The 27,256-nt window shown below is 53.6% G+C and overlaps 2 protein-coding genes across 4 annotated transcripts; both read right to left on the bottom strand.

The window, feature by feature from the left end:
* Positions 1-62: 62 nt before the first annotated feature.
* LOC121086132 (glutamine-rich protein 2-like) lies at positions 63-20,690 on the bottom strand. The gene is made up of 11 exons (XM_040589446.1): positions 20,244-20,690; positions 19,123-19,227; positions 2,567-3,287; positions 2,332-2,426; positions 2,116-2,204; positions 1,839-1,953; positions 1,489-1,668; positions 1,080-1,205; positions 782-856; positions 330-503; positions 63-182 (listed from the first exon to the last, which is right to left on the bottom strand). The coding sequence occupies exons 1-11, from the start codon at positions 20,688-20,690 to the stop codon at positions 63-65; spliced, it is 2,247 nt and encodes a 748-aa protein (XP_040445380.1).
* LOC121081712 (coiled-coil domain-containing protein 183-like) lies at positions 3,907-6,864 on the bottom strand. Of its 3 annotated transcripts, none has more exons than XR_005825770.1 (4): positions 5,215-6,864; positions 4,983-5,087; positions 4,143-4,788; positions 3,927-4,001 (listed from the first exon to the last, which is right to left on the bottom strand). XR_005825770.1 is itself a non-coding variant. In XM_040580927.1 (3 exons), the coding sequence occupies exons 1-3, from the start codon at positions 5,392-5,394 to the stop codon at positions 4,357-4,359; spliced, it is 717 nt and encodes a 238-aa protein (XP_040436861.1). In that variant the 5' UTR covers positions 5,395-6,864; the 3' UTR covers positions 3,907-4,356. The 3 variants fall into 3 exon arrangements, 1 of the variants encoding a protein (XP_040436861.1); XR_005825771.1 differs by having other exon boundaries at positions 3,927-3,998; XM_040580927.1 differs by having other exon boundaries at positions 3,907-4,788.
* Positions 20,691-27,256: the final 6,566 nt, after the last annotated feature.

The following is a 27,256-nucleotide window of genomic DNA, read 5'->3' as shown; positions in this document are numbered from 1 at the left end:
AGGATCTGCCCGAGGGAACAGGGCAAGTGCTGTCCCCAAAGCCATTGCCGGCCCCATCGCACTCACTTCTTAATCCCAGCTCCGCCGTCAGGCATCGCCGGTAGCCTCTCCTTGAGCTGCTTCAGGCTTCTCTTCCAGTTCTCTAGCTCCCGCTGGAAAGGCCCCAGCTCCAGGCGGTCCAGCTGTGGGGACACACACACCCTCAGCCAGCTGCCCTGGCACGAGACGTCATGGTCCCCAGGGAAAAGGCAGCAGCAGGGATCCTCACAGGGATGCTGCCAAACCCTGGAGGTGACAGCTTTGCACCGCAAAGATGAGCCACCCCTCACCTTGGAGTCCATCTCTTCACGGAGCTCACTGAGCTGCTGCTGGACCTCCTGCCAGCCCTGCCCCTGGCCTGTCACCTGGCTCCGCACCTCCTCTATGGCCTCGTACAGTCGCTCTATGTTGGACTCAAACTGCGTGCAGTTGACTTTGCCGGCCAGGGCAGCTTTGTCTGCTTTCTGGCAACAGAAAGAGGCAGGAGTGGGGTGGGGAAAGGATGGAGGTACAACGGGCAGGGCCAGCCTGTGTCAGGGATAAGGGAGAAGTGCTCCTGTGGGGCCCTGCTCACCCCATCACCCCCGTGGGGTCAGACCCACCAGCCAAAGAGACCCACGGAGAGACAGAGGGACCTGCAGCCGCTCTGGAAATCCTCCCTCCCCCAGGCCAGTTCTAATGCCCCCACCTCAAGTGACAAGGAGCATCTATCACCCTGCCCAGGACCCCCTCAAGACCGTACCACTTCCAGTTCCAGCGCCAGGTCTTCCTTCGCAGCTTTGTCCCTCTGCAGTCTTTCCACGGACTGGAACAGAACCTTCCAACACAGAAAGCACCCTATGACACCATGGCCGGGTTGGAGCTGCCTCCCGGCCAGCCCAGCACTCCCGACTCCTCCCCATCCCCCAAAAACCTCTGGCAGAGGTACTTTGCCCCTCCACAGGGCTGCCAGCAGGCTGGCAGGGACACATCCTTTGTGGGCCCCAGCTGGGGGGCTGCCTGGAGGATGCTCTGACCCCTCAGGGGTTGCAGCCACCTACCTCTAGGTCTCCCTGCTTCCGCTGACAGTCAGCTACAAGATTCCCTGTGACGCGGCTCAGTCTGTCACAGTCCTCTTGGGTCTGTTTGACATTGGCCTGGATGTGCTCCAGCAGCCCCTTGTCCTGCTTCAGGGAGCAAGACAACAAGGTGGTGCTGTACTGGGGGGCGGGGCAGGGGGGGGGTCTAGCTGCCCGCAGGGACTAGAGCCAGGGTATTCGGCCGGTGGCCGCAGGCTCTCAGTGCCAGCAGGACATTTGCATCAAGCCTTTCATTTCCTTCCATGCTGCTGACTCATCCACGCCAATTTGAGGGGCAGCAAGGGGCCCCCCCACAACACAGCAAAGCACAACCAGCCGGGGGTGTCCCAGCAGCCCCCTCCCAAGCCCACCATGCCAGCAATCTCCCTACCTGGCTCCTCCCCGGCAGCTGCCGCGCCACCTTGCCCGCTGCCTGCAAGTTCACCTGCTCCTGGAGCTTCTGGTAGCACCGCAGGAGCTGCCCCAGCTGCCCACTGGCGTTCATGTTGCAGTCGGGGCACACTGCCTGCTCCTGCCCCACGCCCCTCTCCATCGCCTTCAGCTTGTCCAGCTGCAGCAAAGGGAGAAGGAACGGGCTCTGAGGTGGGATGGATGCAGCCAACAAACCCAGGTGCCACGCAGACATGTTGGCCCCATCCTGCCAAGGGATACAGCCGGCAACCATGCCAGGACCACCCCACGGAGCCAGCGGGCAGTGGGAATGCTCCCCCTGGACCTCACCTGCTCCTGCAGCTGGGCAGCCACCTCTGTCACCCTCTGCTCCAACGTGGCCTCTCTTGCGAGCTGCTGCTCCCTCAGCTCCCTCATTTCCTGCTGTAGCTCCCGCACCATGGTCCTGGCCAGTGAGACATGGGCACGGGCAGGGTTAGCGTCCATGGGGCTGCCTGGGGGGTGGCCCTTGCCCCCAAACCGGGATGTTCCCAGCCGCCAGGATCCCTTGCAGCCCCCACCCACACCCCCCCCCCCCGAGGCACAAAACCCTCTCCCATCCTTTTACCCCAGGTGCAGTGTAGTCTCCTTGTCATCCTCTTGGCAGGCAGATCCAGCCTCCTGCAGCTTTTGAAGCACATCCTCCAGCTGCCTGATCTGGGAATGGCAGCGGTACCAGAGTCAGAGCACAGCCCCCCATGTTGTCCCAGCACGCAGGCCCTTCGGCTGCCCCTTCCCTGCCCCCCCATCCCCAGAGCCCCATCAGGGACTGCTGCGGGCTCACCTTCCCCTTCTCGCCCTGCAGGTCACCAGCCAGCCCCTGCAGGGAGGACTTCTGGTCCTGGAGGTCTGCCAGGACGCTGCTGATGCTCTCCTTGCCTAGAGGGATGTGATCCAAGGGGACATGCTCTCAGTGAGTGGGGTCTTGCCCTTGGGGTGGCCCCATGCCACTCCATGTACTCCTTGCCCAGGCTGGCCCCATGCCAAATGCTCCCCACCAGCCCTCCCAGGGCTCCCACCTTCCTTCAGGAAGAGCAGGCTCAGCTTCTCAACCTCCCCATGTCCTGCCTTGGTGGCTTCCAGCTGGGCCACCTGCTCCTTCGGGCTTGTGTAGAGGAGGCCCAGCTGTCCAACCTGGCGTAGAGCCTCTGCTGTGTCCACAGAGTGGTCAGAGTGGGAACCCATCGCTGGCTCTTGCAAGGGGGACACAACGTTGAGGGGCATCTCTAAGCCCTGGGCTGTTGCCCAGGAGGTCTCTGGGGCTGGCTGTCCGACCCTGGCAGGCTGCATGCTGGGTGCAGCCACGGGACCTGCAGCATCAACTTGCATCCCCTGAGCAAAGCCAGTGGCCTCAGGGGACACCTCCGTTGCACTCTGAGGGCTGGGGTCCGTGCAGAGGGGGCCTGGCTGAACCTCTGCTCCTCTGCCCTGGGTCCCTTGAAGTGCTGGCTGCATCTCCAAGGAGGCAGTCTGGGTGCTGGAGGCCTCTGGTTGCACCCCTGCAAGAGTGGCCTGGATCCCAGGGGACTCTGGCTGTGTCCCCGGGGAGGTGGTGCTCCCATCAGAAGTCCTTGCTTGATCAGAGGGAGCACCTGCCCACTTCTGAGGGCTCCCCTTGGTGGTGCTGGGGGCAGGCTGTGTCCCTGGCTCCTTCGGCCCCAGCGCTGAGCTCGCTCCATGCAGCGTGTCCACAGCTGAAGCCTGGGGCTCAGCAGGGGCAGACTGGCCCCCAGTGCCTTCCTGGGAAGAGGCAGGAATGGGGAGCAGGTTTATGGGCAGAAATGCAGCAGCACGGGCAGACCCACAGCCCCCCTGCCCTGTCCCCAACCCCTCCCCCCCTTCACCAAGCCAAACCCAAGTACTCCACGAGAGCCCAAAGGCAAAGTGCACACCCCACGGACACCCCCCGAGCTCCCACAACCACAGCCCCTCCCCAGCCGTTTCAGGAGCAGCAGCCCCAGTCCAGATTTGGGAGCCAGGGGCTGTTGGGGGACATGGGTGCAGCCGGCCCCTCAAGGAGGTACCAGCACCCACTGGATTTCCCCACCAGCCTAAACACAGCCCTTTGCTGAGCAGAACATGCTCAGAAAGTGCACGTCGGGCCAGCCAAGGAGCTGCCCGCACTCTGCCGATGCCAGGTCCTGCCTGACAAGGGATGCGCAGGGCAGACAAGTGCTGGGCAGACCTCTGCAGAGGCCCTGGGGGTGCAGCAGCTGGAGGCGCTGGGGACCGCGCTCCTGCGGAGAGGATGCCCCAGCACTCGCCACCAGCAGACCTCGGCCACCTCCTCCTCCTCCTCTTTCTCCTGCTTTGCTGCCCAGCAGGCAACCCTCCAACACCTCCCAGCACACCATGCCCGCGTCCCACCGCCCTGCACCCCGCCAGGCACTCACCCACGAGCTGGTCCTGTGAGGCCGGGGTCGGGGAGTCCACGGTGAGCTCGTGCCTCTCCTGCTGCAAGGATGTGCATTGTCACCCCCCACGCTGCTGACAGCCGGGGGGAGCTGGCCCTGCAGGCCCCCGACCCGTGGGGGGCCCGGCACCGATGCCTGCCGTCTGCCCACAGCCTGGCCTGTGCCGGGACCCCCAGCTCACCGCTCTCAGGTGCCTTTGGTACACGTCCTTCCGCCACCCTGTGTCTACAGAGACCTCCTGGGTGGCCCGGGAGCGGTACATGCGCGCTCTCTCCGCAAGGATCCGGCTGCGCGTCCTGTTTGCGTCCTTCTGGAGCGTGTCAGAGAAGGGAGAAGTGGCTGTCAGAGCTGGAACGGACCTTTGGCAGCCAGCTGAACTTGTGGGATGGCCAGGGTCAGCAATGACCAGCCCCGTCGCCAAGTAGACAGGCTGGGAAGGATAGTGGGCAAGGAGGGCTGGCGGGTGGAGCGTGCTGCCTTCGCCGTAGCTGGGGCTTCGGGCAGGCTGTCCCCAGCCCCAGGGCAGCCCGGCCCAAGAGCGACACCCGCGAGGAGCTATGGAGCCATCGGGGCGCTGTGGGCAAGCCCAGCTCCGGCTCTTTTGCTCTTGGTTGAAGGCACACCCAGCAGCTCCGGGGCACATGGTGCCGTCGGTGGGCTCTGGAGGGTGGAAAAGGGCCCCGAGGTGCCCCTGGCCACCTCACCTTGGCTCTGTCAGCGGCTTTGCAGGCCTTCAAGGCCATGAGATCCATGTCCTGAAGCTCCCTACCATACAGCTCGGCCACCTTGCACAGGAGGTCCAGGTGCGGAGGCAGGTGGGCCAGCTCCTGGGACACAGGGAGCCACAGCACGTCACCCCAGTGAGCCCCAGGGGTCCCCCGTGCTGTGACAGCAGATGGAGGGGAGCAGGAGGACCTCTTTGATCTGGGAGGGGGGCGTCCCACCAGCGTTGCCCCTGGGGCACCTCCTTGTCTCTGCTGGGGGAGCAGGTGGCACGATGGCACGGTGGGGAGGAGCTCACCTTCCTCAGGACATCCCGCACCGCCAGGTACAGGGCGGTCACCTTCTGTCCAGTGTGGACTTTGAGGAGCACCTTCTCAATGTTTTTCTCCAGCTGGCAAATGGCCTGGGGCAGAGGTGGGGGGGTACAGGGGGTGACCCCGCATGCCGAGCCCAGAGGCCAGCCGGGGGGTGCAGGGGCTGGATTAGAGCCCTCTGCAGGTGCTGCCAGCCCAGGAGGGGGTCCCAGGTACCTGCGCCTGTGCCTGCTGCCGCTTGTCAGGCATCGCAGCATCCTGCAGCTGCTGCAGCCGCCTCTGCAGCTCCTCCCGCACTTGTCTCCGCTGCCTCACCTGGCGCAGCAGCATGTTGCAGGTGTTCACCCGTTCATAGGTGTCGGCCTGGAGCTTCTCCTGGGCCACCTGGATGGGCATGCGAGCATTCAGCAGGCTGGAGGCAGAGCTTGCTGGGCGCCCGCGGCACAAGGGGGTCGTGCCTGCAAAACTGCCCCCAGGGTGGAGCTGGGGACACCGGCCTTAGGGGCGCTGCCTAACTGAGACCCAGGGCTGGGCGTCAATACGGTTGCACAGACATTCCTGGGAAGCAGACACACTGAGAGCGGTGCTTGCCCCTGAGCAGAATGGGCAGGCGAGCTCTGCTGTCCAGAGGTGACTGAGCAGAGGGCCAAAGTCATGCCGCAGTCCTGAGAAGAGCGTCAGTCAGCTCGACAAAACCAGCCTACTGCGAGAAGGACCCTGCCTAACCTATTCATTTCAAATATTCACCAGAGGACGATACAGCGTAACAGGAAGCTCTTTTTGACCTGTGTTGTGAAATTGCTTGGAGGGGGGAATGACAGATCTAATATCATAACAAGGAATTCTTTTTGTGTTCCTCACGCTTCCCTGGTAGCCATGTGAAGGACACAACCCAAGTTCTGCTGCCTGCTTCGGTGAGAAAAGTAGCTGTTTGCTTTTGCAGCCGTACAGAGCCAAAATGCTCCATGGATCCACCCAGGCAGAGCTCCCCTGGAGAAGTTGCCAGCAAGGACTTCTCTTGGTGGTTCTCATCCTATCCTCGTAGCCATGTGAAGGACACCGCAGAAGTTCTGCTACCTGCTTTCTGGCGTGAGAAAAGTACATGCTCACTTTGGCACTCGTACAAAGCCAAAATGCTCCACGGAACCACCCAGGCACAGCTCCCCTGGAGAAGGTGCCGGTGTTGTAAAATTGCTTGGAGGGGGGAATGACAGATCTAAGACTGTAACGACCCTATAGGGAAAAATGCAATTGCCACTTTCGAATGGTTGGCATGCACAGAACCTACATCGCCACCGTTCCCTAAAGCCATACCAACTGCTATCCTAGAGCAGCGGAGGGTGGAGCGTGTTACTTACCCCCTGTTTAATTCAGTGTTTGATTTGCTTAGTAATTTGGGGGGTTGTTACTTATCCCCTGTTTAATTCAATGCTTTATTTGATTGATACTATCAGCGATACAGAGTATGCAACCAGAACTAAGGAACGACTACAAGGCAAAAAGTTTTATTGAATTGGAAGCTAAGGCATGAATCAATGAGAGAAACAAAAAGAAAAGGGGGGACTGTGCTAAACACAGTCGTGATTCATGTCAAAATAGAATACAGCGTGGTAATCGTTGTACCGTGTGTAAATGTAAAATAGCTTGTGGCCATTATAACCTGCGTGACAATTGTAATGAACAGGCGCGTGTGCTTCTCCTTTGAGACAACGTAAAAGCTCCCCCTTCCCCTGAGGTAACCGCTCCTGAGAAAAGGCCGAGGGGGACAAAGAGAGCACGCGCCAGGGAAAGGCCGCCAAGGGAGACAAAGACCCGGAAACTCTCCGAAGGGCGCCAACGAGGAGCCAATAGGAGGAGAAGGCGTACCCTAACTACCCAATGGAGAAAGAGCAGGACGAACTTCCGGCGAGAAGTGATTGGTCACGGTGCTGGTATAAAAGACGCCGCTTTTGGGGCTCAGCCGTGCCTGTGGGGACACAAAAGGGATGGTGAGAGCTCCTTGGGGGGGGGCACAGCCCTGCCAACACGCAAGCAGGCAGCTGGCGGGCAGCAGCAGGGTGCTGGGCACTTGGCTGTAGTGAGTTACGGTGTCTGGCAGGGGACAGCGGCTTCTGAGCCTGCTGGGTCCCCTACCAGCCCAGTAAGGTCCCAGCCTGCTGGCTGCTTACAAAAGAAAGGGGCTACGGTGGGGAGAGCAGCTGGTTGTGGGCTCCTGCCTGGAAAAAAGCTCCACCTCATACTGGGCACCGGAGGATCTGCCCGAGGGAACAGGGCAAGTGCTGTCCCCAAAGCCATTGCCGGCTCCAACGCACTCACTTCTTAATCCCAGCTCCGCCGTCAGGCATCGCCGGTAGCCTCTCCTTGAGCTGCTTCAGGCTTCTCTTCCAGTTCTCTAGCTCCCGCTGGAAAGGCCCCAGCTCCAGGCGGTCCAGCTGTGGGGACACACACACCCTCAGCCAGCTGCCCTGGCACGAGACGTCATGGTCCCCAGGGAAAAGGCAGCAGCAGGGATCCTCACAGGGATGCTGCCTTAGGCTGCCAAACCCTGGAGGTGACAGCTTTGCACCGCAAAGATGAGCCACCCCTCACCTTGGAGTCCATCTCTTCACGGAGCTCACTGAGCTGCTGCTGGACCTCCTGCCAGCCCTGCCCCTGGCCTGTCACCTGGCTCCGCACCTCCTCTATGGCCTCGTACAGTCGCTCTATGTTGGACTCAAACTGCGTGCAGTTGACTTTGCCGGCCAGGGCAGCTTTGTCTGCTTTCTGGCAACAGAAAGAGGCAGGAGTGGGGTGGGGAAAGGATGGAGGTACAACGGGCAGGGCCAGCCTGTGTCAGGGGTAAGGGAGAAGTGCTCCTGTGGGGCCCTGCTCACCCCATCACCCCCGTGGGGTCAGACCCACCAGCCAAAGAGACCCACGGAGAGACAGAGGGACCTGCAGCCGCTCTGGAAATCCTCCCTCCCCCAGGCCAGTTCTAATGCCCCCACCCCAAGTGACAAGGAGCATCTATCACCCTGCCCGGGACCCCCTCAAGACCGTACCACTTCCAGTTCCAGCACCAGGTCTTCCTTCGCAGCTTTGTCCCTCTGCAGTCTTTCCACGGACTGGAACGGAACCTTCCAACACAGAAAGCACCCCATGACACCACGGCCGGGTTGGAGCTGCCTCCCGGCCAGCCCAGCACTCCCGACTCCTCCCCATCCCCCAAAAACCTCTGGCAAAGGTACTTTGCCCCTCCACAGGGCTGCCAGCAGGCTGGCAGGGACACATCCTTTGTGGGCCCCAGCTGGGGGGCTGCCTGGAGGATGCTCTGACCCCTCAGGGGTTGCAGCCACCTACCTCTAGGTCTCCCTGCTTCCGCTGACAGTGATGTGAATAAGCTGTAAATAATATGGTCAAGTTTGTATTCATAAACCAATATTCATTGTAATGCATAAACAGGCTTGTAATTGTATAGCGACAAAGGGGTTAAAATGTCTGAAAGATCATATAGACTGTTCGGACAAGAAAGTTGCAAATCTCTGCAAGGGGAGCTGTCCTCCTTATCTGCAAAGCAAGCTGCCCTACCAAGGAGATAACGGGACAGCTGGATGTCTTTGAGTAAAACTACAAGGGGTATTGTAAAAACCCCTGGGCAAGATTTCTACAAGTCTGCCAACTCATCACTTTTGAAACACAGCAGTGAAAGCAAAGAGAAGGGCCAAGACCTGGAGGGAAACCTACTGCTTCTAGAATAACTAAAGCATATGCTTCAAAGTGATGTAGTGTGAACGAACTTTAGAATAGAATTAAAGAATAAACATTATGTTTGTTAGCCACTGTAACAATTGTAGATATCATGTACCGCCACATGTTACTCATCTACCTGTGGTGTCTGTTCTGTTATCCTTTGTTAGACATCCGCCTATGTGCTGACCTTCTGTGTTAAAACTTTAGCGGAACACTTCAGCAGGAGAGGACAGATAAGGGTAAAAGAAATAATTAAGCAAGAAAAGCAGATGGCCAGCAAGGGCATAAATTACCTCAGACTGATAAGAACACTGCAAATGAGCAAAAGGTGAAAAGTACACCATGAGGAAGACCTACAGCCTTCCTCCCATAGAGCACTGCCCACATTCTAAAGACCCCGGCCCACAATTTTTGGAAGAATCTGCGCAAGCGTGAAAGACTGATAAGCTAATTAGCATACGAAGCGAGGGTAGGCGGGTTCAGGTAATGAATATGTATAGGCGTTAATGGAATATTTGCAGGAGCGGTCTGCAAACTAGGACCATGCATGGCAATCAGTTAGCTGAGGGGAATGTGCTCGAGCTTGTAGGTCACGAACCCTGGGAGGACGAGGAGTGTGAATAGACACAACAATTAACATGATGAGGCATGTTTACAGAGCACAGGGGAGTGGGAGACGGATGGCGCCAAGGAAAGATAACACCTTGCAGTTAATTGATGGCAGTTAACCACCAATCAGGGATTGCCTAGTATGCAAGGCTTAGCTTCAAGAACCAATCTGTTTAAAACGCGCAGCTTCTGAAAGTCTATAAAACCTCGTGCTTCTGTACAATAAATTGACATTTGCTTGCATCAAGCTGCGTCCCGTCTCTTCATTCGCCGCAAATTGGTGACCCCGACGTGATGCGTTTAAGGATCTGACGTGAAGGGCTCTCGAATCGCCTATCTGAGCGACATGCAGCGAATCCCACAGAACTTTGAATGATCTGCTGAAAGGAAGCAGGAGCCGGCCAGAAATCCCTCCGGAGTTGAGAGGTGAGCTGTGGGAAATCCGTAATGGGGAACCAGGGTTCGTCCCCAGAAAGAGACGTATATGGACTCATGAAGGGCCTTCTAGTCAGATCAGGGAGTCCGTGCCTCAGTCTCCTCAAATGGTGACCCCTATGGTGGTGTTCCGAAGCCTTGGAAGAATAAGGACGGAAAAAAGACAGCTCGTGGAAGAGGGCTGCGTTCCGGAGGAGACGGCTTGGCTGAACGATCGTCTTGCTGTCTGGACCAGGCGGACAACCTAAACCCCGAGGATAACACCTGTATTCATCGAGACAGGTGAGCAGCCAAGAAACTTTAGAGACTTTGAAAGAATGAAAGTGTGCACATACAGCAGCCAATTGTATGATGCTGCCGCGGAGGGGAACTCCGTGTCGGGAATGCATTTAGCATCTTGGTGGCAAATTCTGACTACTCTTTGCCAAGTGTGGACTAATTCTACTAACGGTGTTAAACCAGAGGAAGCTGTAAATTCCACCGACAGCACGACTTTTCTCAAGACACCGTCAGCGATGGAGATTCTGTCCACACCTCCTCTGCCCCCAAAGCTTCTGTCACTGATTGCAGCGACCCTCACAACACAGGACCAAGCACGGGAACAGGACAACTCGGACAATGATTTTATTGACACTGATAAACCTTTTGATCCAGGTCCTATAGATCTGGAAAAGGAGCTAGACCTTTCCCCCTCCCCCTCGTCTCTCCTGATGCATTGATTGTATTTTTGGGGAGGGTGAAAGGGATCTGAGGGACTGGTGGCAGGAATGCAAGTGGGAAACACTTAAGTGATGGGATTTGGGAGTCGCTATGGCATGTTCAGTATTTTGTCAGACAAATCAACCTGCAGAGTGGCAGCCTGTGCAATACGAGGCTGTTAAAGGGTTAAGCAAAGCAGTGCGGGAAGGGAGGATTCGTAATACATTTGCTATGTCCCTTCTTGAAGTGATGGCAGAGCCTTATACACTCACACTGCATGATTGGAAGTCATTGCTTTGTATGGTACTAACTGATACAGTATATGATGTGGTTATTTGATTTTTGTGAGCTATGTGTAGTGGCCTTGATTGAAAACCTTAATCGGGGAATTGCTGTTAACTATGAGCAGTTGGCTGGAGAAAATTAGTTGTGCCGATTCTGTGACTCAGGCAAGGTATCCCAGGGACAACTGTTTGCAAATGAATGAGATGGCTATTAAGGCAGTCCGGATGCGGGAGTCTTGCCACAGTCTTGCAGGGTCCTAGAGAGTCACTAACTTTAATACTAACTTGATTGATTGGCTTCAGAATATTTTGCAACAAGTCGAACATCAGGAAGCTCAAGGGATGCTTTTAAAACAACTAGCTGTGATAATGCCAATGAAAATTGTAAATGGGCAACTTTCACAATCGCAACCCCAACATGTGTCAAATGATTGTAACGCAGAACTCACAGCAGACTGTAATTCTCAGGCTGAGTTCTGGAATGCAGCATAACAGATTTTTGCTTCTCTAATCTCTTCTGTAAGAACAGTACACGCTTTTAACTTGCTTAGTAAATTAGGCTGCTGGCTTGCTAAACAAAGTAATACTACAAATAATATTTTTTTTTCTGGCTTATTAACAGATGTTGATTCTGCCCATCATATGTTGCTACAGAACCGAGGTGCTATTGATTTTTATTATTAGCACAGGGACACAAGTGTGAAGACTTTGATAGGATGTGTTACGTGAATCTGAGTGACCACTGTGAATTAATTTACAAAAGTATACAAAACTCAAAAGCCTTAAAACAAAGATCTGCAACAGAGCCAGGGGCGGGATGCCTTTGGTCTCTTCTCACGGCTGGGAAACTTTGGGCCATGACTCAAAAGTATTACAGGATTTATTATAATTATCTTTAACCACCTTAGTGACGTTTGCCTTAGGTCTCCCATGCTTTTTTTTCTGTATCCAGCGTTTAGTTGATTGTAACATAAAGCAGGTCATGGTCACCCAGCTACATACACCCTTTGCCTCCTTGCAACTAACAAGCAAAAAAGGGGAGGATAGAGAATGTCTGAAGAGATATACAGGAGAGGAAAATGGGGAATGGCTGACCTAACAAGAGATGAGAGAACAGCTAGGTGTTGTGAAGGAGAGGAGGAAAGCTAAACATGGTTATCTAGTGTTTCATAGGTGTCTGCATGCTTGTAGAGATATATAGCTACGTAACTGCATGAATGATTTCTGCCCTGAGCCTGGTGGAGCATACAGCTGCGGTTTGCGTCCGGGCTCAGAGATGTAAATAGGGGCTTCTTTGTTACGGTAAAAGTTTTTCTCTTTGCATAAAAAAGAGAGGGAATGAAGGGAATGACCCCAGAGGTATGTTCAGAGGAGGCATGCTATGTTTCGAACTTTTTGACTGAACCAGTTCTTGTTTGGTGTGCCTTTCCACCTATGTATAATGTTAATCCAAAAGAAGATGATACTGTTTACACTTTGAGTGTCGATAATTGTCTTTTTGTAGATGCTAATGTAGTAGGAGGCTATGATGGGAACGTATTGCAGTGGTTCTTCTCTTATCCGGAGTAACAGCAGGGAAAGCATTAGAGTTAAATCACCTTGTTTGGTAGGCAGTTAAGAATGCGAGTCAAAATTGCCACTGCTTTTTGTTGTTGGTTCAAGGATATGGCTGTGAGGATTTTGATGGTATGCGCTGCGTGGATTTTAGGCGCCCCATTGCAGCAACATGTTATCAAAATCTGAGAAAATTTCAGCCTTTTTGGCATTCATTCAATCAATTGGCAGTATTGTTTGTTTGCTATTACCTTGGTTGCTGTCATGTTTGCAAGGGCCCTGCAGAACATGGCAAACCTGGTACTAGCTGTGCAAAAACAAAAAAGGGAAAATTGTAAAATTGTACGGAACAGAGACAGTGGGTTATTTTGACACTGACAATATGTCTTAGTTGCTTTTTTATTTGTTCTATTACTTATACCTTGTTTTTACTCGTTCGGTTTCAAAGGTTCTTTTTGTGCAACAGGAAGGGGGAGATGCAGGAGCGGTCTGCAAACTAGGACCATGCATGGCAATCAGTTAGCTGAGGGGAATGTGCTCGAGCTTGTAGGTCACGAACCCTGGGAGGACGAGGAGTGTGAATAGACACAACAATTAACATGATGAGGCATGTTTACAGAGCACAGGGGAGTGGGAGACGGATGGCGCCAAGGAAAGATAACACCTTGCAGTTAATTGATGGCAGTTAACCACCAATCAGGGATTGCCTAGTATGCAAGGCTTAGCTTCAAGAACCAATCTGTTTAAAACGCGCAGCTTCTGAAAGTCTATAAAACCTCGTGCTTCTGTACAATAAATTGACATTTGCTTGCATCAAGCTGCGTCCCGTCTCTTCATTCGCCGCAAATATTCATTGTTTCATTATATAAATATAAGATAATCTGCCCCTCTGGGTGTGTACGATTGGTGGAAGGATCCCCCGTACGCCCGGCGCCGACAATAAAGAATACTTCATCACTAAGAAATTCTGAAGACGTTCTTTGAAACAATCTGGCGACCCAGATGGGACGGCTCTCTGCCTGACCGTAGGACCCGCTGGGAAGTGGACTCCCTTGGGTACCCCCGGGATTTTCCCGGAGGGACTCCCCAACTCATCGGATCACTGCGGAGGCAGACAAGAATCCCATCTCCTGTAAGTGATAGTATTCTTTATTGCTGTATTCTGGTATTACCGGTAATCTGGGGTTACCCGTAAGACGAGAAAATTGATTTCCGCAGGGTAACATCTGGGTATGCTTGGGAACTAGTTTCTCAGGTATACATCTGGGTGTGCTTGGGAACTAGTTTCTCAAGTATACGTCTGGTCTGGAAAACTCAGGTATACTTCTGTGGCTGACACCCTAAGTATACTTCTGGTTCTGTTTGGGTTTTATCGGCATTTAATTGCCATCTGGAATCTGGCAAGTTTGCTTATAAAGCTTATTTGCTGCAGTGTTGCTTATTTTGGTTACCGGATTTATGGAATGTGGAATTTGACTTTGATAATTGTTACTGTGATTTCGGCTATCTTTTTTTATAATAATAGTGAGCTCTTGGTGTTGCTGTAGAAAGATACCTGTGTGTTGCGTTTTGCAAGTAGTAATTCTGTAAGTGATAAGTGTGTTCTGTGAGTGTAAGCTGGAAAAATGGGAGGAAAACAGAGTGGTGGGATTTTAAAGAAAAGCCCGTTAGGATGTGTTTTGAGTCACTGGAGGGATATTGGAGGGTCTGCTGGTGGAAATGTGAATAAGAAAACATTGATAAAGTACTGCAATATACTTTGCTGCAGTACGGAGAGAAGGAAAATGGGATGAAGTAATGTGTGCTGATATGCTTGTGTGACAGAAGGAGTGTGGGATTAACACCACCTGATCTTTGATTATGGCTCTAGAAAAGGATAGGAAAAAAAAACCAAACCCAAACAAAACTGTACTCAGTGTCTTGCTTTATGTAAGTTGCATTACTATAATATATTTACATGAGGATCTGAGGCTGCGTCAGTGTCGTGCAGGTAGGGTGATGCAGCAGAAGGAGATTTGTAAGATTAAACACCTGTGCTGTGGACAGGATGTCCACGTTGTATGCAAAACTAGCTCTACTCTGCCTGTGGGGGGATGGAGCACTTTGCTTAATTTCAGCTGACAGTGGCATTGCTCCAATTCAGCTCCACAATACAAAGCCAAGTTCAGTAACTGATTTGTAGATTTATTTGCAGGGATATTTTTTTTTTGGTGACTGTGAACACGTCTGTGGCTTTCCATTCGAATACTGAAGCTGCTGCTGGTTAACCTGAGTTAATATGATGCTTAAACAGCGTCTTCTTATAGGCTTAAATTGTGGGAGGCACAGAAGTATCCTAAAATAAATGTGTGTAATTATGCCTGTGCTTAATGGATTGTAAAGAAATACTGAAATTTTCTAAGATAAACAGGCAAACACAGTTGTCAGAGTAATACCTATATGGTGGTCTTAAAGGTTTTAGTGTTACGGAGGTACAAAATGGAGAGGCTAATGAGCAAGGCCTTGATCCACATTCTCTTTGGGGCACGGTTAGTCCTCTGGTTAAAATTTTAGGTTTTTGGTGTACCTGTTTAATAGCTTTAAGGATGTTCTTGTTGAAATATTTGTGTAAAAAAAAAAAAAAAATAGAGAGCGCTGAGGTTGTGGTTCTTTCTGTGCAGCAACCAGAATGAAACATGTTGTAAGATAAAAACTTGTGATAATGTATGTAAGATCTGAAGCCGGGGGTGGGTGGGGTGTGGGGGGGTGTGTGGAGAGTCAAAGACTCTGTGAAAGTGTTAAAGTATTGGGGTGAGTTTGTACAAACCCCGTACCCCCTCGAAGGTGCGGCTGAGTCCTGCGGGACGCATGGCAGGGTGTTTGCTGTTTGCCTGCAAAGGCTGATATGTAATAACACAGACTTAAAGCAACAAGTAGCAGATTTGCATTCAGGGTAAGAAAGAGTTAAAACAGAAGTGCTGCTGCAGAGGCAGGCTTGTGTAACCTGCAGAGCAGGAAGAGCATCTCCTGCTCCAATCCTTCTGATAGTGAGGAGGAGGGGGTTGCTGTTGCTGACAATTGAGCAGAAGGACCTGACAATGTCACCCCAGTTGCTGCAGCATTTGCAGCACAACAGGACCGGTAACGGCCCCTCTAGGGCAGGCAGCGGGTCTGAGGAGAGTAAAGGTGAATCTCTGATGGGGAAATTTAGATGTTTGAAAGTTGGTTGTGAATGGGACTGGATAAAGGTTCGAGTTGTTTGTTACTAGGTAATTGTAATGTAGAAAAGTTGGTGAACAGAAAACTAACTTATTTGGTGTTAAACTTCAGTGAAAAGAATTTGTTACAGTTGTGGGAGCTGCTGGCCACCAGGAAAATATCCTGAAACCTTTAAGTGGAAGAGAAGACCTCTCTGAAGTAAAAGAAATCTTTAACCGGTATATCTGGAAGTAAATCCCAGGTAAAGGGAAAAATGCTTTCCCTGTTACAGTAAAAATGATAAACGGGAGGCCTGCCTAGTTCAGGTAAAACAATATCCCTTGGTCAGCAAGGCTGTGGGGGATATTGCATAAAAACTAAAATAAAATACACTCTGTAGTAGTTCTACTAATGTAAATCTGTGTTTTACCATGACTGTGACTTGTTATGGGATGTGCAGATGAAACTGCATTGACAACGAAGTACAAGGAATAAGGTTGGTCAGGTGCCTCCTACCACAATCAAGGGCAAGACTGGGTTGGCCTCTGTGTTTGCCACCAAGAAGGATCTTGAGCTCTGCTGCTGGCTGCAACCCAGTAGGCGTTGAGCGGTGGGGACATGTGCCATGCCAGACCTTGATGTGAGGAATGGCCCCCTCTGTTATAAGAGGGTCGTCCAGGAAGGAAGAACATAAGATGGCCCATTAAGGCACTGATTTGGAAACTGGAAACCGCCTGGCCGACCATGAATTATCCTTAATACCAGACGGTAAAAATCCAAACTGTAAGTACAGATCAGGAGCCAAATTATTCTAAAGAAAACTTAAAGGTAATTCAGGATATGAATGATAAAATAAATAAGTGGACTTATTTGAGGGATGGTCGTATAGTGGTACCATCCAATTTAATATGGACCACAGCCGTAATAGAACATAATAAGATGCATTGGGGAGCTGATAATTTATATAAAAGTCTAAATCAGAAATTGATAGGGCAGAACTTGTATACTGTAATAAAACAGGTGACTCAGCAATGTGAAATGTGTTTGAAAACTAGCCAGGGCAACAGTAGCAAGTTGATTTTTCCAGACTCCCAAGAATTGGGGGGGTACCAATATTTATTAAATGAATGGACACCCCAACGTATCATACAGTATTATGGACCTGCAACTTGGGATCCTAATGAACTCATTAACGGTGCTCGAGAACCTATCTACAATCTGAATCTTATCATTCGTCTACAGGCTGTCTTGGAAATTATTACTAATCAAACAGCTAAAGCTTTTGATGTGAAATGCAATTTATCAACACAGGATGGTTCTCTATTACCTGCTAGCCGAAGAAGGAGGTGTTTGTGGTAAAGTAAATGTTTCCAATTGTTGTTTGAAAATTGATGACAATGGTGAGGTAGTTAAACAAATCACATCAGAGACAGGGAAGTTAGCCCATGTTCCCCTCAGAACTTGGAAAGACGAATATTGACTTGTTTTCCTGGCTTCTCGGGAGCCCCTGGGTAAAACGAATCCTATTTTATTTGTTATGTGGATTAGCCACCTTACTGTTTTTGCCATGTGCTGTTCCATGTTTTATAAGATTAATTCAACACGTTATAACTAACATGCAATTTGCTATTATGGTTTCACCCGATGGCATTAAACAAATGCGAGTAGTATGACAAAATGTACACACAAAATAACATTTTAATAGCCAGCAAGAATTTGGAAACAATTGACTCTTAGCCTACATTGTTATCTGAATTGTTGAGTAAGAAAAAAAATAGAATAGCAACCAAAACAAGCGCCAGGAATGCAAAGACGAGGATATGGTAATGCCTTTTATCCTTTTCCACCTCCGCCATAAGTTCTTGACGTGAGATAACAGAAAAACGCACCCTCCGCCTAAACAGCAACAGGAAGAAAAAGTTTTAATCTTCTTTCTAATGAACCATATAGGTTAAATGTTTTGAGAACACTCACCTTACAGAATGTTCAGAGGGGGAAATGTCCACTCTAGACCCTTCTTCCCTGGCAGGTGACGTGGCGGTCTGGTGGTGAGAAAACCTTACATTGAAAACAGGGACCTGTCATTTGGCCATAGTGCCATAAATGTTACCATTAATAGACTTACTGGAGTGGTAAGCTCGGGAAATGGGTTTGGGACTTCATCTGCGCACGCAGTAGCCATTGTTTATCACGCAAATGGTCCGTGTATACCTTTGAACATGCGCATGCGCGATTTTAAAGCCCCACAGAATGTGTTGGAAAAATCTGGAAAGACCGCGCATGCGAAATCCCTATAGTCTAGCCATGATAGTGACGCATGTAAAAAAAAAAAGGGGAATGTGTTAATTTTAGGTTTTGGTTTTGTAGGTTATTATTATATGTATTACCCAACTCTTTGGAGTTATTTTGAAAACTGTGTGTTTGATGCAAAGTACAAACATGAACTAGAAATTGAATAGCAGAATAACAGTCCAGCAAAGTTTCATGTAACGTGAAAACAGACTTCTTCACTCGTGAATCCAGCCTGGGGCTCAGCAGGGGCAGACTGGCCCCCAGTGCCCTCCTGGGAAGAGGCAGGAATGGGGAGCAGGGTTATGGGCAGAAGTGCAGCAGCACGGGCAGACCCACAGCCCCCCTGCCCTGTCCCCAACCCCTCCCCCCCTTCACCAAGCCAAACCCAAGTACTCCACGAGAGCCCAAAGGCAAAGTGCACACCCCACGGACACCCCCCGAGCTCCCACAACCACAGCCCCTCCCCAGCCGTTTCAGGAGCAGCAGCCCCAGTCCAGATTTGGGAGCCAGGGGCTGTTGGGGGACATGGGTGCAGCCGGCCCCTCAAGGAGGTACCAGCACCCACTGGATTTCCCCACCAGCCTAAACACAGCCCTTTGCTGAGCAGAACGTGCTCAGAAAGTGCACGTCGGGCCAGCCAAGGAGCTGCCCGCACTCTGCCGATGCCAGGTCCTGCCTGACAAGGGATGCGCAGTGCACTGCTGGGGACCCGACACGGAGGGACCAGGTGCACTGGTCCCCCGGGGATGCAGCTACCCCCTGTCCTGCAGAGGGATCCACATGCGCTTGTGGCCGTGCCACACCACTTTCAGGTACCGTCTGCCCATGGTGGCCTGGCAGCTGGCTGGCAGCATCGCCGAGGCTCCCCTGGGGGAGGTAGAGGAGAGGGACAGCTCTAAGATTGGAATGAAGCATCCACAAAGGAGCTTGGGTGCAAGGCAGAGGGACACTGGGCAGGGCTCTGCCTGGGGGCCAGGGCTGTGTTGCACAGGTAGATCTTGATCTCCCCTCCTTCCCAGCACCCACATGACTCTTTCTATGGCCCTTTAATTAAGAAGCGCCTCAGTACCACATTGCTTGACACCTGCAGTTACCTCTACCAGCAGCCTGTGCCGCAGGCAGTGGTGCCCGTTCCTACCCTCCCAAGGACAGCCCTGGCAGGAGAAGGGTGGGGGGCTGCAGCTGGGGTGGGCTGAGCCCCAACATGCCCCTCTGGGACACCCTTCCCACGCACTCTTCCCCCCAGGGGACCTTCATGCTGTGTGACACCCAGGGCCGCAGGGAGGGGCATGGAGGGGGGTGAGGGACCAGTGCCCTCCTGGGGACACCGGCAGCAGCAGCTCACCAAGCCGAGTGCCTTCTGGATCGTCCTGAGGTCCTCCGCCATGCAGGCCTGTGCCACCGTCACCCCGCTCATCTCCTCCAGGAGATTCCGGTAGAGCGCCACGGCCTAGGAGAAGGGGAGGGCGGGTTGAGCCCCAGGGGAGGGACCCTGGAGACCAGGACCCCGGCTCTGGTCTGTCCAGAGCAGGGGGGGCAGCGCAGGGTCCGGCCCAGGCAGGCGGGCAGGGCACTGTGGCCAGCGCTTTCCATTCGCCGCGTCTTCGACAGCCAAGAAGGGGCAGCAGCCCCCAGGGACCCTCACCCCTGCCCTGGGCCCATTGCACAACTCGCGTCAGCAGGGACGGATCTGGCCCTGCCTGCCCGCTCCAGGCTCTGCGCCAGCGCTGGAGCGGATCCAAAGGGCAAGGAGCTGCTGCCACCCCTCGAGGGCAGCCTGGCCAGGGAGGGCAGTGGTGGCCGCCACTAACGAAGCGGGAGCCACCGAGCAGAGGCCAGACCCACCCCGCAGAGGGCGAGTGCTCCCTGCCCACCCCCAGGGGACATCCTCCCGAATTGTGCCAGCCCCGGCAGGATCCGGCCCTGTAGTGCTGGGGCAGCTCTTTCCTTGGCCCTGAGCGCCTCTCGTCCCGCTGGGGATGCTCGGGAAAAGCAGGGCCATGAGCAGCTCTGTGCCAGGCAGCTCAGTGCCCCCCTGCAGCGCCCGCCCATGTCGGGCTGAGCCCTCGGGCGAGCCCGGGGGCCTTTCGTTGGGAGAGGAGGCCCACAAGGTGCTGAGGGAACCTCTCAGCTGCCCAAGGAGCAGGTGCCATCCCCGGCTTTTCAGGAGCGCAGAAGAGAGGGAGGGAGGGAGAGGGTGGTGGGGCTGGAAGCCGGGGGGCTGAACCTGCGGCCAGGGGGCACCGGGTGCTCTGTCGCACCCACCGCTCATGGATGGCAACGGCGGGAGGGCCCAGAGCCACCCGAGCAGCATCTCAGCTCTTCCTGGCCCAAACTCCATCCCCACCATGAGCAGGGGCTTCAAGCAGGCCTTGCTCTAAGGGGCAGTGCACAGCCCCCGGGGGGGGGGGGGGGGGGGGGCACCTCGGATTGGGGGGCACCCAGGGCACTGGGAGGAGCCTGTACCTTGGAGACACCGCTCACATCGCCTTCCTCCATCTCCTTCACATCAGCGGCTGCAGAGGGGACCCGGGGGCTGCTGGTGGTCTTCTGCAGCAGGTGCTCCTGCACCTCCTGGCCCTTGGAGCTCTGGCCCTGTGGCCAGGCCTGGGTCCCACCTGCCGCCTCCTCCAGCCCGGGGGAGGCCTCGGCAGGCTGGGCCCCCTCCGGCTGCGTTGGGCTGAGCCCCTGCTGCTGCCCAGGCAGCTTCCACAGGTCCAGCAGCCTGAGGATGCCCTCCAGCAGCCAGAGGATGCCCCCCAGCAGCCTGCGCAGTTCATAGTAGTTGACGACGGTCGTGCCGTTGGAGTTCGCAATGGCAAGCTCCAGCAGCTGGGGCAGGCTGAGCGGGGCCGTCTCCGCTAGCAGCGTCTGCGATCTCTTCGATCTCTTCGATCTCTTCGATCTCGCCATAGCGCCTGGCCTGGGGGGAACGGGACACTTTCTGCCTGGGGGGCACCTGGCAGAGGCGGCAGCCTTCCCCCCACTCCCCCCTAGCTCGCAAAGCAAACGACGCCCAGCAAAAGTGAGGCAGATATGGGCGGGAAGGGAGGGGAGGGGAGGGGGCTACGGGTGCTCCCCCAGAGGTCAGCGCCTGCCGGCCGCCAGCCCGCCTCCCCGCCAGCCCGCACCCGCCGCACCTCAGCGAGCTCTGCCGGCCCCGCACCGCGGCCCTGGCTTTTCAAGGCTCCCGCCGCCGCCCATTGGCCGAGCCCGCTGCCCGTCACAGTGGCGCTGCTGTGGCGTCCCCCGTTGCTAGGCGACGGCCCGGCGCCAGCCCCGCCCCCTGCCGCCAGCGCCGGGCTGCAGCTCCCCCGGGGCCAGCAGCCGCCTCCCCTCGGCGGTCGCCGTCGGGCCCCGGCGGCTGTCACCCGCTCCCTCCGGCGGGGGCAGCCCGCACGGCTCGCTGCCAGCGCGCTCTGCAGCAAAGGCTGGGCAGCAGCGACAAGAAACGCCGGGAAACGCGCGCTTCCACGCAGCCCTGCCCAGGCCCCTGCTCCCACGCGCGTGCGGGACAAATCCTGCACCCAGAGGCATCATCCATCAGACGGGTCCTGAGCAAAAGAACCAACTTCTCTTTCTCAAGGGGAAGGTCAACGTGGGGGTTGTTTGGAAGGGAACGTGTATATGCTCAGAACTTTCTCCTGCCAGGTGAGCACCTCTGCCAGCTCCCTCAGTACTCTCGTGTGGATCCCCTGCAGCCCCAGAGACCTGTGCATGCCAGAGCGGAGCAGCAGGTCGCTACCCATTTCCCCCGGACATCATTCTGCTCCTCCTCCTCCCTCTCTTCCAGCTCAAGGAGGGAATTCCTAGAGGGAATCCCTAGAGGGAATCTGGGCTTGCTATTAACGACAGAGCCAAAAAAAGGCATGAAGTACCTCAGCATTTTCCTTGTCCTTTGTGGCCACGTTACCTGCCGCACCCAGTAAAGGATGAGGATTATCTTTCACCCTCCTTTTGTTTCTCATGTAGTTGTAAGAACATTTTTTGTTACCTTTTATGGCAGTGGCCAGCCTCAGTTCTTCCTGGGATTTCTGCTGTCTGATCTTCGCCCTGCGTAACCCCGCAACATCCTTATAGTCCTCCAGAGCTGCCTGCCCCTTCTTCCAAAGGTGGTCAGCTCTCCTTTTTCCCCCTGAGTTCCAGCCAAAGCTCTCTGTTCAGCCAGGTCGATCTTCTTCCCTACCTGCTCATCTTTCAGCACATAGGGAACGCCTGCTTTTGTACCTTTAAGACTATCTTCCCGAGGAACGCCCAGCCTTCCTGGACCTTGTGGCCCTTCAGAACTATCTCCCAAGGGATTCTGTTGACCAGGCTCCTAAGCAAGCCAAAGTCGGTCCTCTGGAAGTCCAAGCTAGCGGTTCTGCTGACTGCCCTCCTTACACCTCTGAGACTCAAAAATTATCATCTCATGATCACTATGCCCAAGACATTCTTCCGACCGCCACATCACTCACTGGTTTTTCCCTGTTTGTAAACAACAGGTCCAGTGGGGCATCTCCCCTGGTTGGCTCGCTGACCAGCTGTGTCAGGAAGGTCTCTTGCACACGCTCCAGGAACCTCCTAGGCTGTTTCACCTCTGCTGTGCTGTATTGCCAGCGGACATCCCATAGGCTGAAGTCCGCCGCAAGAAGAAGGGCTAGCAATCACGAGGCTTCTTCCAAGTGCTTGTAGTATGTTTCATCTAGCCACAGCTCCCCCTGAAAATGAAACGGGAAGTCATTCTCTCACTGGGTCTCACAGTCCCCTAGTAGCCTGCTGCTAACAAAAGAAAACCTTGAGTTCCCCGTTTCCTGGGCCAAGAATATATCATCTCTCTTTTCCACTCTTCAAGTGCCCGGTTGGCACGTTGGGAAAGTCCAGGACTGTTTCCACACTAACAGTGCTGGGAAGGAATTCTCTTGGTGGTTCTCCCATTGCCCTGGTAGCCATGTGAGGGGACATCATGAAAGTTCTGCTACCTGCTTTCTGGGGTGAGAAAAGTAACTGCTAAGTTTTGTACTCGTACAGAGCCCACATGCTCCATGGAACCACCCAGCCACAGCCCCACCAGAGAAGGTGCCAGAAAAGAATTCTCTTGGTGGTTCTCACCCTGTCCTGGTAGCCATGTGAAGGACAGCACAAAAGTTCTGCTACCTGCTTTCTGGGGTGAGAAAATTCACTGCTTACTTTTGCATTCCAACAGAGCCCAAAAAACTCACCTCGGGGAAGTGCAGCACTGCTCCCCTGGAGAAGGTGCCAGGAAGGAATTCTTGTTGGAAGAAGGGTTCGCCGGAGTCAAGAAGACGCTCGATATGAGTTATGCATCTTGCTCAACTTCATTAGTTTCTAACACTGCTTACATAGAACCCATACACGTGCATATTCGTAAAGCAGAAATACAATTGGTTAGTAGTCTCTAAACACGCGCGGTTCTCACACCCCTAATTATCATGACTAAAATAAGCATTCTATCCATGTAGCTAATTGTGTTGCTGTGCTTCAGCCTTGTAGTTTGTTACTCCCTATTTTCCCGTACCGCTCCCTGTCTTTCTTGGCCCTGCACCTGCTTTCCCAGCAGCTGTAGCTTGTTACAGCCACGGCCTGTTGGCACAACATAATTGCTTGGTCTCAGGATTCAAGAAGAGCTCAAGGCTACCTTTCCTGTTAACTTCAGCACAGCAGCTTCAGGACAATTCTGATTACAGGCCTGTTCTAATACCAGGCCTGGATTGTGCAGATCTCCCGAGATTCTAAGGCCATGCTTCTGCAGCCATTCTTCTACAAATTCTCTTTGTCTTCCTCACACTACCCTGCTAGCAATGTGAGTGACACCACAAAAGCACTGCTATCTTCTCTCTGTGGTGAGAAATTTAAGTGCTCGCTTCTGCACTCATACAGACTCAACTGCTCCGTGGAACCACCCAGGCACAGCTCCCCTGGAGAAGGTGCCATGAAGGGATTCTCTTGGTGGTTCTCACCCTGCCCTGGTAGTTATGTGAAGGACATCACAGAAGTTGGGCTACTGGCTTTCTGAAGCAATAAAAGGGTAACGACGTTTGCTCATGGTTCTTGGATTTTCGCCCTGCTACAGAGCCGAAATGCATGTTCGAACCATCCACCACTGCTCCTCAGGAGAAGGAGCCAGGAACGAATTTTCTTTTGTTGTTATCCTGCCCTAGTAGCAATGCGAGAGCCATCACAGAAGTTGGGCTACCGCCTTTCTGGGCCACGAAAGTGGTCACTATATTTTCTCAGGGTTCTCAGCTTTCGCACTGATTCAGAGGCCAAATGCTTGTTGGAAATGTCCAGCCACAGCTCGACCAGAGAAGTTGCCAGGGAGGAATTCTCTTGCTGGGTCTCGTCCTGCCCTGGTAGCTATGTGAGGGACATCAGAAGCGTTCTGCTACCAGCTTTCTGTGCTGAGGAAATTAACTGCTCACTCTTGCACTCGTACAGAGTCCAAATGCTCCACGAAACCACCCAGGCACAGGTGCCCTGGAGAAGGTGTCAGGTAGGAATTCTCTGTTGGTCTGGCGCTGTGCTGATAGCCATGTGAAGGACAGCACAAATGTTCTGCTACCAGCTTTCTGTGCTGAGGAAATTAACTGCTCACTCTTGCACTCGTACAGAGCAAAAAACTTAACGTCCCAGCAAAGACAAGTTTGTTGGATGGAGATGAACAGGTGACCCCATATTTATTGTATTTGCAAAATTCTTTCTCAGATCTGAGAAAACATGCATATTTATCAAGGAATTAATGTCTTGGTTCCCTAAGCTATCAGTGTGGTTAAAGAAAGTGATCATTATAATAACCGGGGCAATTTTTATAGTTGCCTGTGATTATATTAATGCAATGTTGTGTAATGTGTGTGACTGTCTTAGTAGCAAAATTACAAGAAAGAACTTGGTAATATCTAATATCTTAGCTATTAAACTGTTGCAGGTACACAATGATAAAACAAAAGGAGAGAATTGTTATAGAAAATGTGATTAATTAAGAAATGTAAAGTGCTGAAGCTGCTAAATGGCAGAACCAGGCCTTGACCCCTGTATAGCCCTAATCCAAGGCTGTTTTAAACCTCAGTCAAGTTAACGAGCGGGAGAATAGAGAAACAGTAGATGATCAATTTGTGTACGCAGGCGCTCTCAGAAACACAGCTGTTTTAACAAAATTAGTATATGTGAATAGGAATTGCTTGCTCAAAGACTAAGTGTGCTTGAAGGAGTGTGTGAGTTAAAGCAGGTGGAAAGAAGATCACGATCCGAGGAGGAGATCTGAGGCAGAGACTGGAGCTGACTAGATTAATCCACTGGGACAGAGTCAGATGATGGAAGATTCCTAAAAACTTTGGACGTTGACGAATGATTTGGTGTCTGAGCTGTGCTGTATGCCGTGGTTCTCTGCCACTCACCGGGGTGGTGGCCCAGCTCCGAGTTGTGACTAAAGCAAACCTAGTGGTGCCCACGGCTGTGCGAATTTCTCCTTTAACAGCAGCAATCACTGGGGCTTATCCGTCGGGAAGAACCCTTGCGCCGAAAGTTCCTTGTGCTGCTGCTTCTCCCTCGGTAATGGGGCGGGGGCACGGACACAACCACCCACCCGACTGTTAAAGCCGTCAGATGCGAAGGATTGAAACGCTTGAGCCACGTGGGTGCTTTCTGGTCCGCAGGCAACGGGTCATGGTGCCTGGGCTGCGGGGGAGAGACGGGCAGAGGAACGCGACCCCCCGCCGCGGCAGCTCCGGTGTGCGGGCGGCGCGACCCGGGCTGGTCCCGGCCGGGGCTCGCCCCGTCGCTGCTCGGCACCGGGCCGGTGGGGCGCTGCTGCCGCCCAGCGGGCACAGGTGGGTACTGCAGCCCGGGCCTCCCCGCTCCGCGCTGCCGGCCGCTGTTAACGGCACCGCCACCCCGCGCGTCCTGCGGGGCGATGCCGCGGCGCCCGCTGCTGCCTCCCGGTGCGGAGCCGCCCCCGCCGCCGTCCGAACGCGCCGTCCGTGCGCGGTGCGCGCTGCAGGAGCAGCATGGCGGCGCGCCGGGGGCGGGCCGTGGCGGCGGGGGCGGGGGGAGTGCCGGGAGCGCGGGGGGAGGCGAGCAGGGGCGGGGGGGTCTCCTGCCCGGCGGCCACCTGGGGGAGGGCGGCACGGGAAGCTTCAGCAGCCCGCTGCGTCAGGCAGAGAGAGCAGGACCCTCAGCAGCAGCGTGCCAGCGTGCACAGCCGTGTCCGTGTGTCACCCGCGGGGTCCGTGTGTCACCCACAGATACCCTGGATACGCCAAGCCGGACAGGATTAGCAAATGCTGAAGTAGAGTTTTGTGGTAAACTTAACCAGCCTGTCTGAACGAGCAGGCGTGTTCTTTGCTCACAAGCACCGTTCAGTCCCACCTAGGCGTCCCGAAAGTGTGAAGGGCCGTGGCCACATCGTCCCTTGGTCACAATGAACAGTTGCCGGTGCAGAGTTGCTTTTGAGGAGCATGCCGTGGTTATATTTTCTCCGTTTGGCTTTGCATTTGGGAAATAATGTAACAGTCATTGCTCAACTGAAGGAGCCGCGATACCCGACGTGGCAGAGAAGGAGATGGGTTTCACTACTCTTTTGGTGTGCGTCAGTTTGACCCCAAAATGACATTGTGTCAAAGCGTGTGGCCAGGTGCTGCTACAGATGTTGACTTGGGGTATGAATGGCTCCAGGTGTGCTTTAGGAGAGCTCTGTTGGTGTAGGTGTGCTGAGCAGTCGCTCTGCTGTGTGTGCAGCTGTTCTGGTTTGGCACCCAGCTGTGAGCATGCAAAAGAAAACTCGCAGCTGTAGTCAGCTCTCGGATATGCAGGCAGCAGTAGAAACCGCTCTGATTTTACAGCGTCCTGAACATTTCAGGCAGGCCAAGAGTTGTGCCCCGGTATTTCTGAGAGTCCACAGCTCGGCAGTTCTCCAGGACACGACAGGCAAAGTTGTAAGATCCCAGAGCTCTTTGCGAGTTACACTAACGGAGTTTCTTTGGATATATATTTGGATACATGTGCCAACTGAAAAGGTATTGTTTGCTCTCCTGCTCGGTAAACACAGACCACTTGGGTGGTCACGCACGCTCGTCAGTTCCTGAGGAAACTTCCTGGAAACGGAAACAGTTCAGAGGCACTGTTTAGGGTTCGGGGGGTTGTGTTTGCTGTAAACCTCGGGGATTTAGCGTTTTGTTCCGTGTTTTCAATGGTGATTTGAATGGATTTCTTCCAAAAAAATCCCATTTCATTCTCTACCCCCATTACATTTCTAGGAGGAATGGCTGCAAGGTTCCCGTTGCCTCAGGTCAGTACTGCTGGGACTCCCTTTTCCCTCTCTGCCCTGTACACGTCTGTCTGTAGCTGTTTGCTCCCCGATGTCTCCCCGTAGATGGCTCCCAGTCCCGGTGCTTTAATTCATCCCTCTTTGCCCTTGGCCCATTGCTGCTTTTGTGTCCTCTGTCCTGCTCCCCATCCATCCTGGGTCTTTAATCGCTCCCTCT

Source organism: Falco naumanni, chromosome 1 (assembly GCF_017639655.2).
Source record: "Falco naumanni isolate bFalNau1 chromosome 1, bFalNau1.pat, whole genome shotgun sequence".
NCBI classification, from domain to species: Eukaryota; Metazoa; Chordata; class Aves; order Falconiformes; family Falconidae; genus Falco; species Falco naumanni.
Note: the sequence above shows the minus strand (reverse complement) of the source record. Positions and strands in the feature narration are given on the sequence as shown.

Excerpts from the sequence above, each read along its gene's own strand:
- LOC121086132 (XM_040589446.1), bottom strand. The coding sequence starts at position 20,690 with ATGGCGAGATCGAAGAGATCGAAGAGATCGAAGAGATCGCAGACGCTG. Across the intron at positions 19,228-20,243 it reads ATGTGAGCGGTGTCTCCAAG|GCCGTGGCGCTCTACCGGAA; the intron begins GTACAGGCTCCT and ends CCCTTCTCCTAG. Across the intron at positions 2,427-2,566 it reads CCTGCTCTTCCTGAAGGAAG|GCAAGGAGAGCATCAGCAGC; the intron begins GTGGGAGCCCTG and ends ACATCCCTCTAG.
- LOC121081712 (XM_040580927.1), bottom strand. The coding sequence starts at position 5,394 with ATGCCCATCCAGGTGGCCCAGGAGAAGCTCCAGGCCGACACCTATGAA. Across the intron at positions 5,088-5,214 it reads GGCAGCAGGCACAGGCGCAG|GCCATTTGCCAGCTGGAGAA; the intron begins GTACCTGGGACC and ends CCTCTGCCCCAG. Across the intron at positions 4,789-4,982 it reads TGCGGGATGTCCTGAGGAAG|GAGCTGGCCCACCTGCCTCC; the intron begins GTGAGCTCCTCC and ends CCTGTGTCCCAG.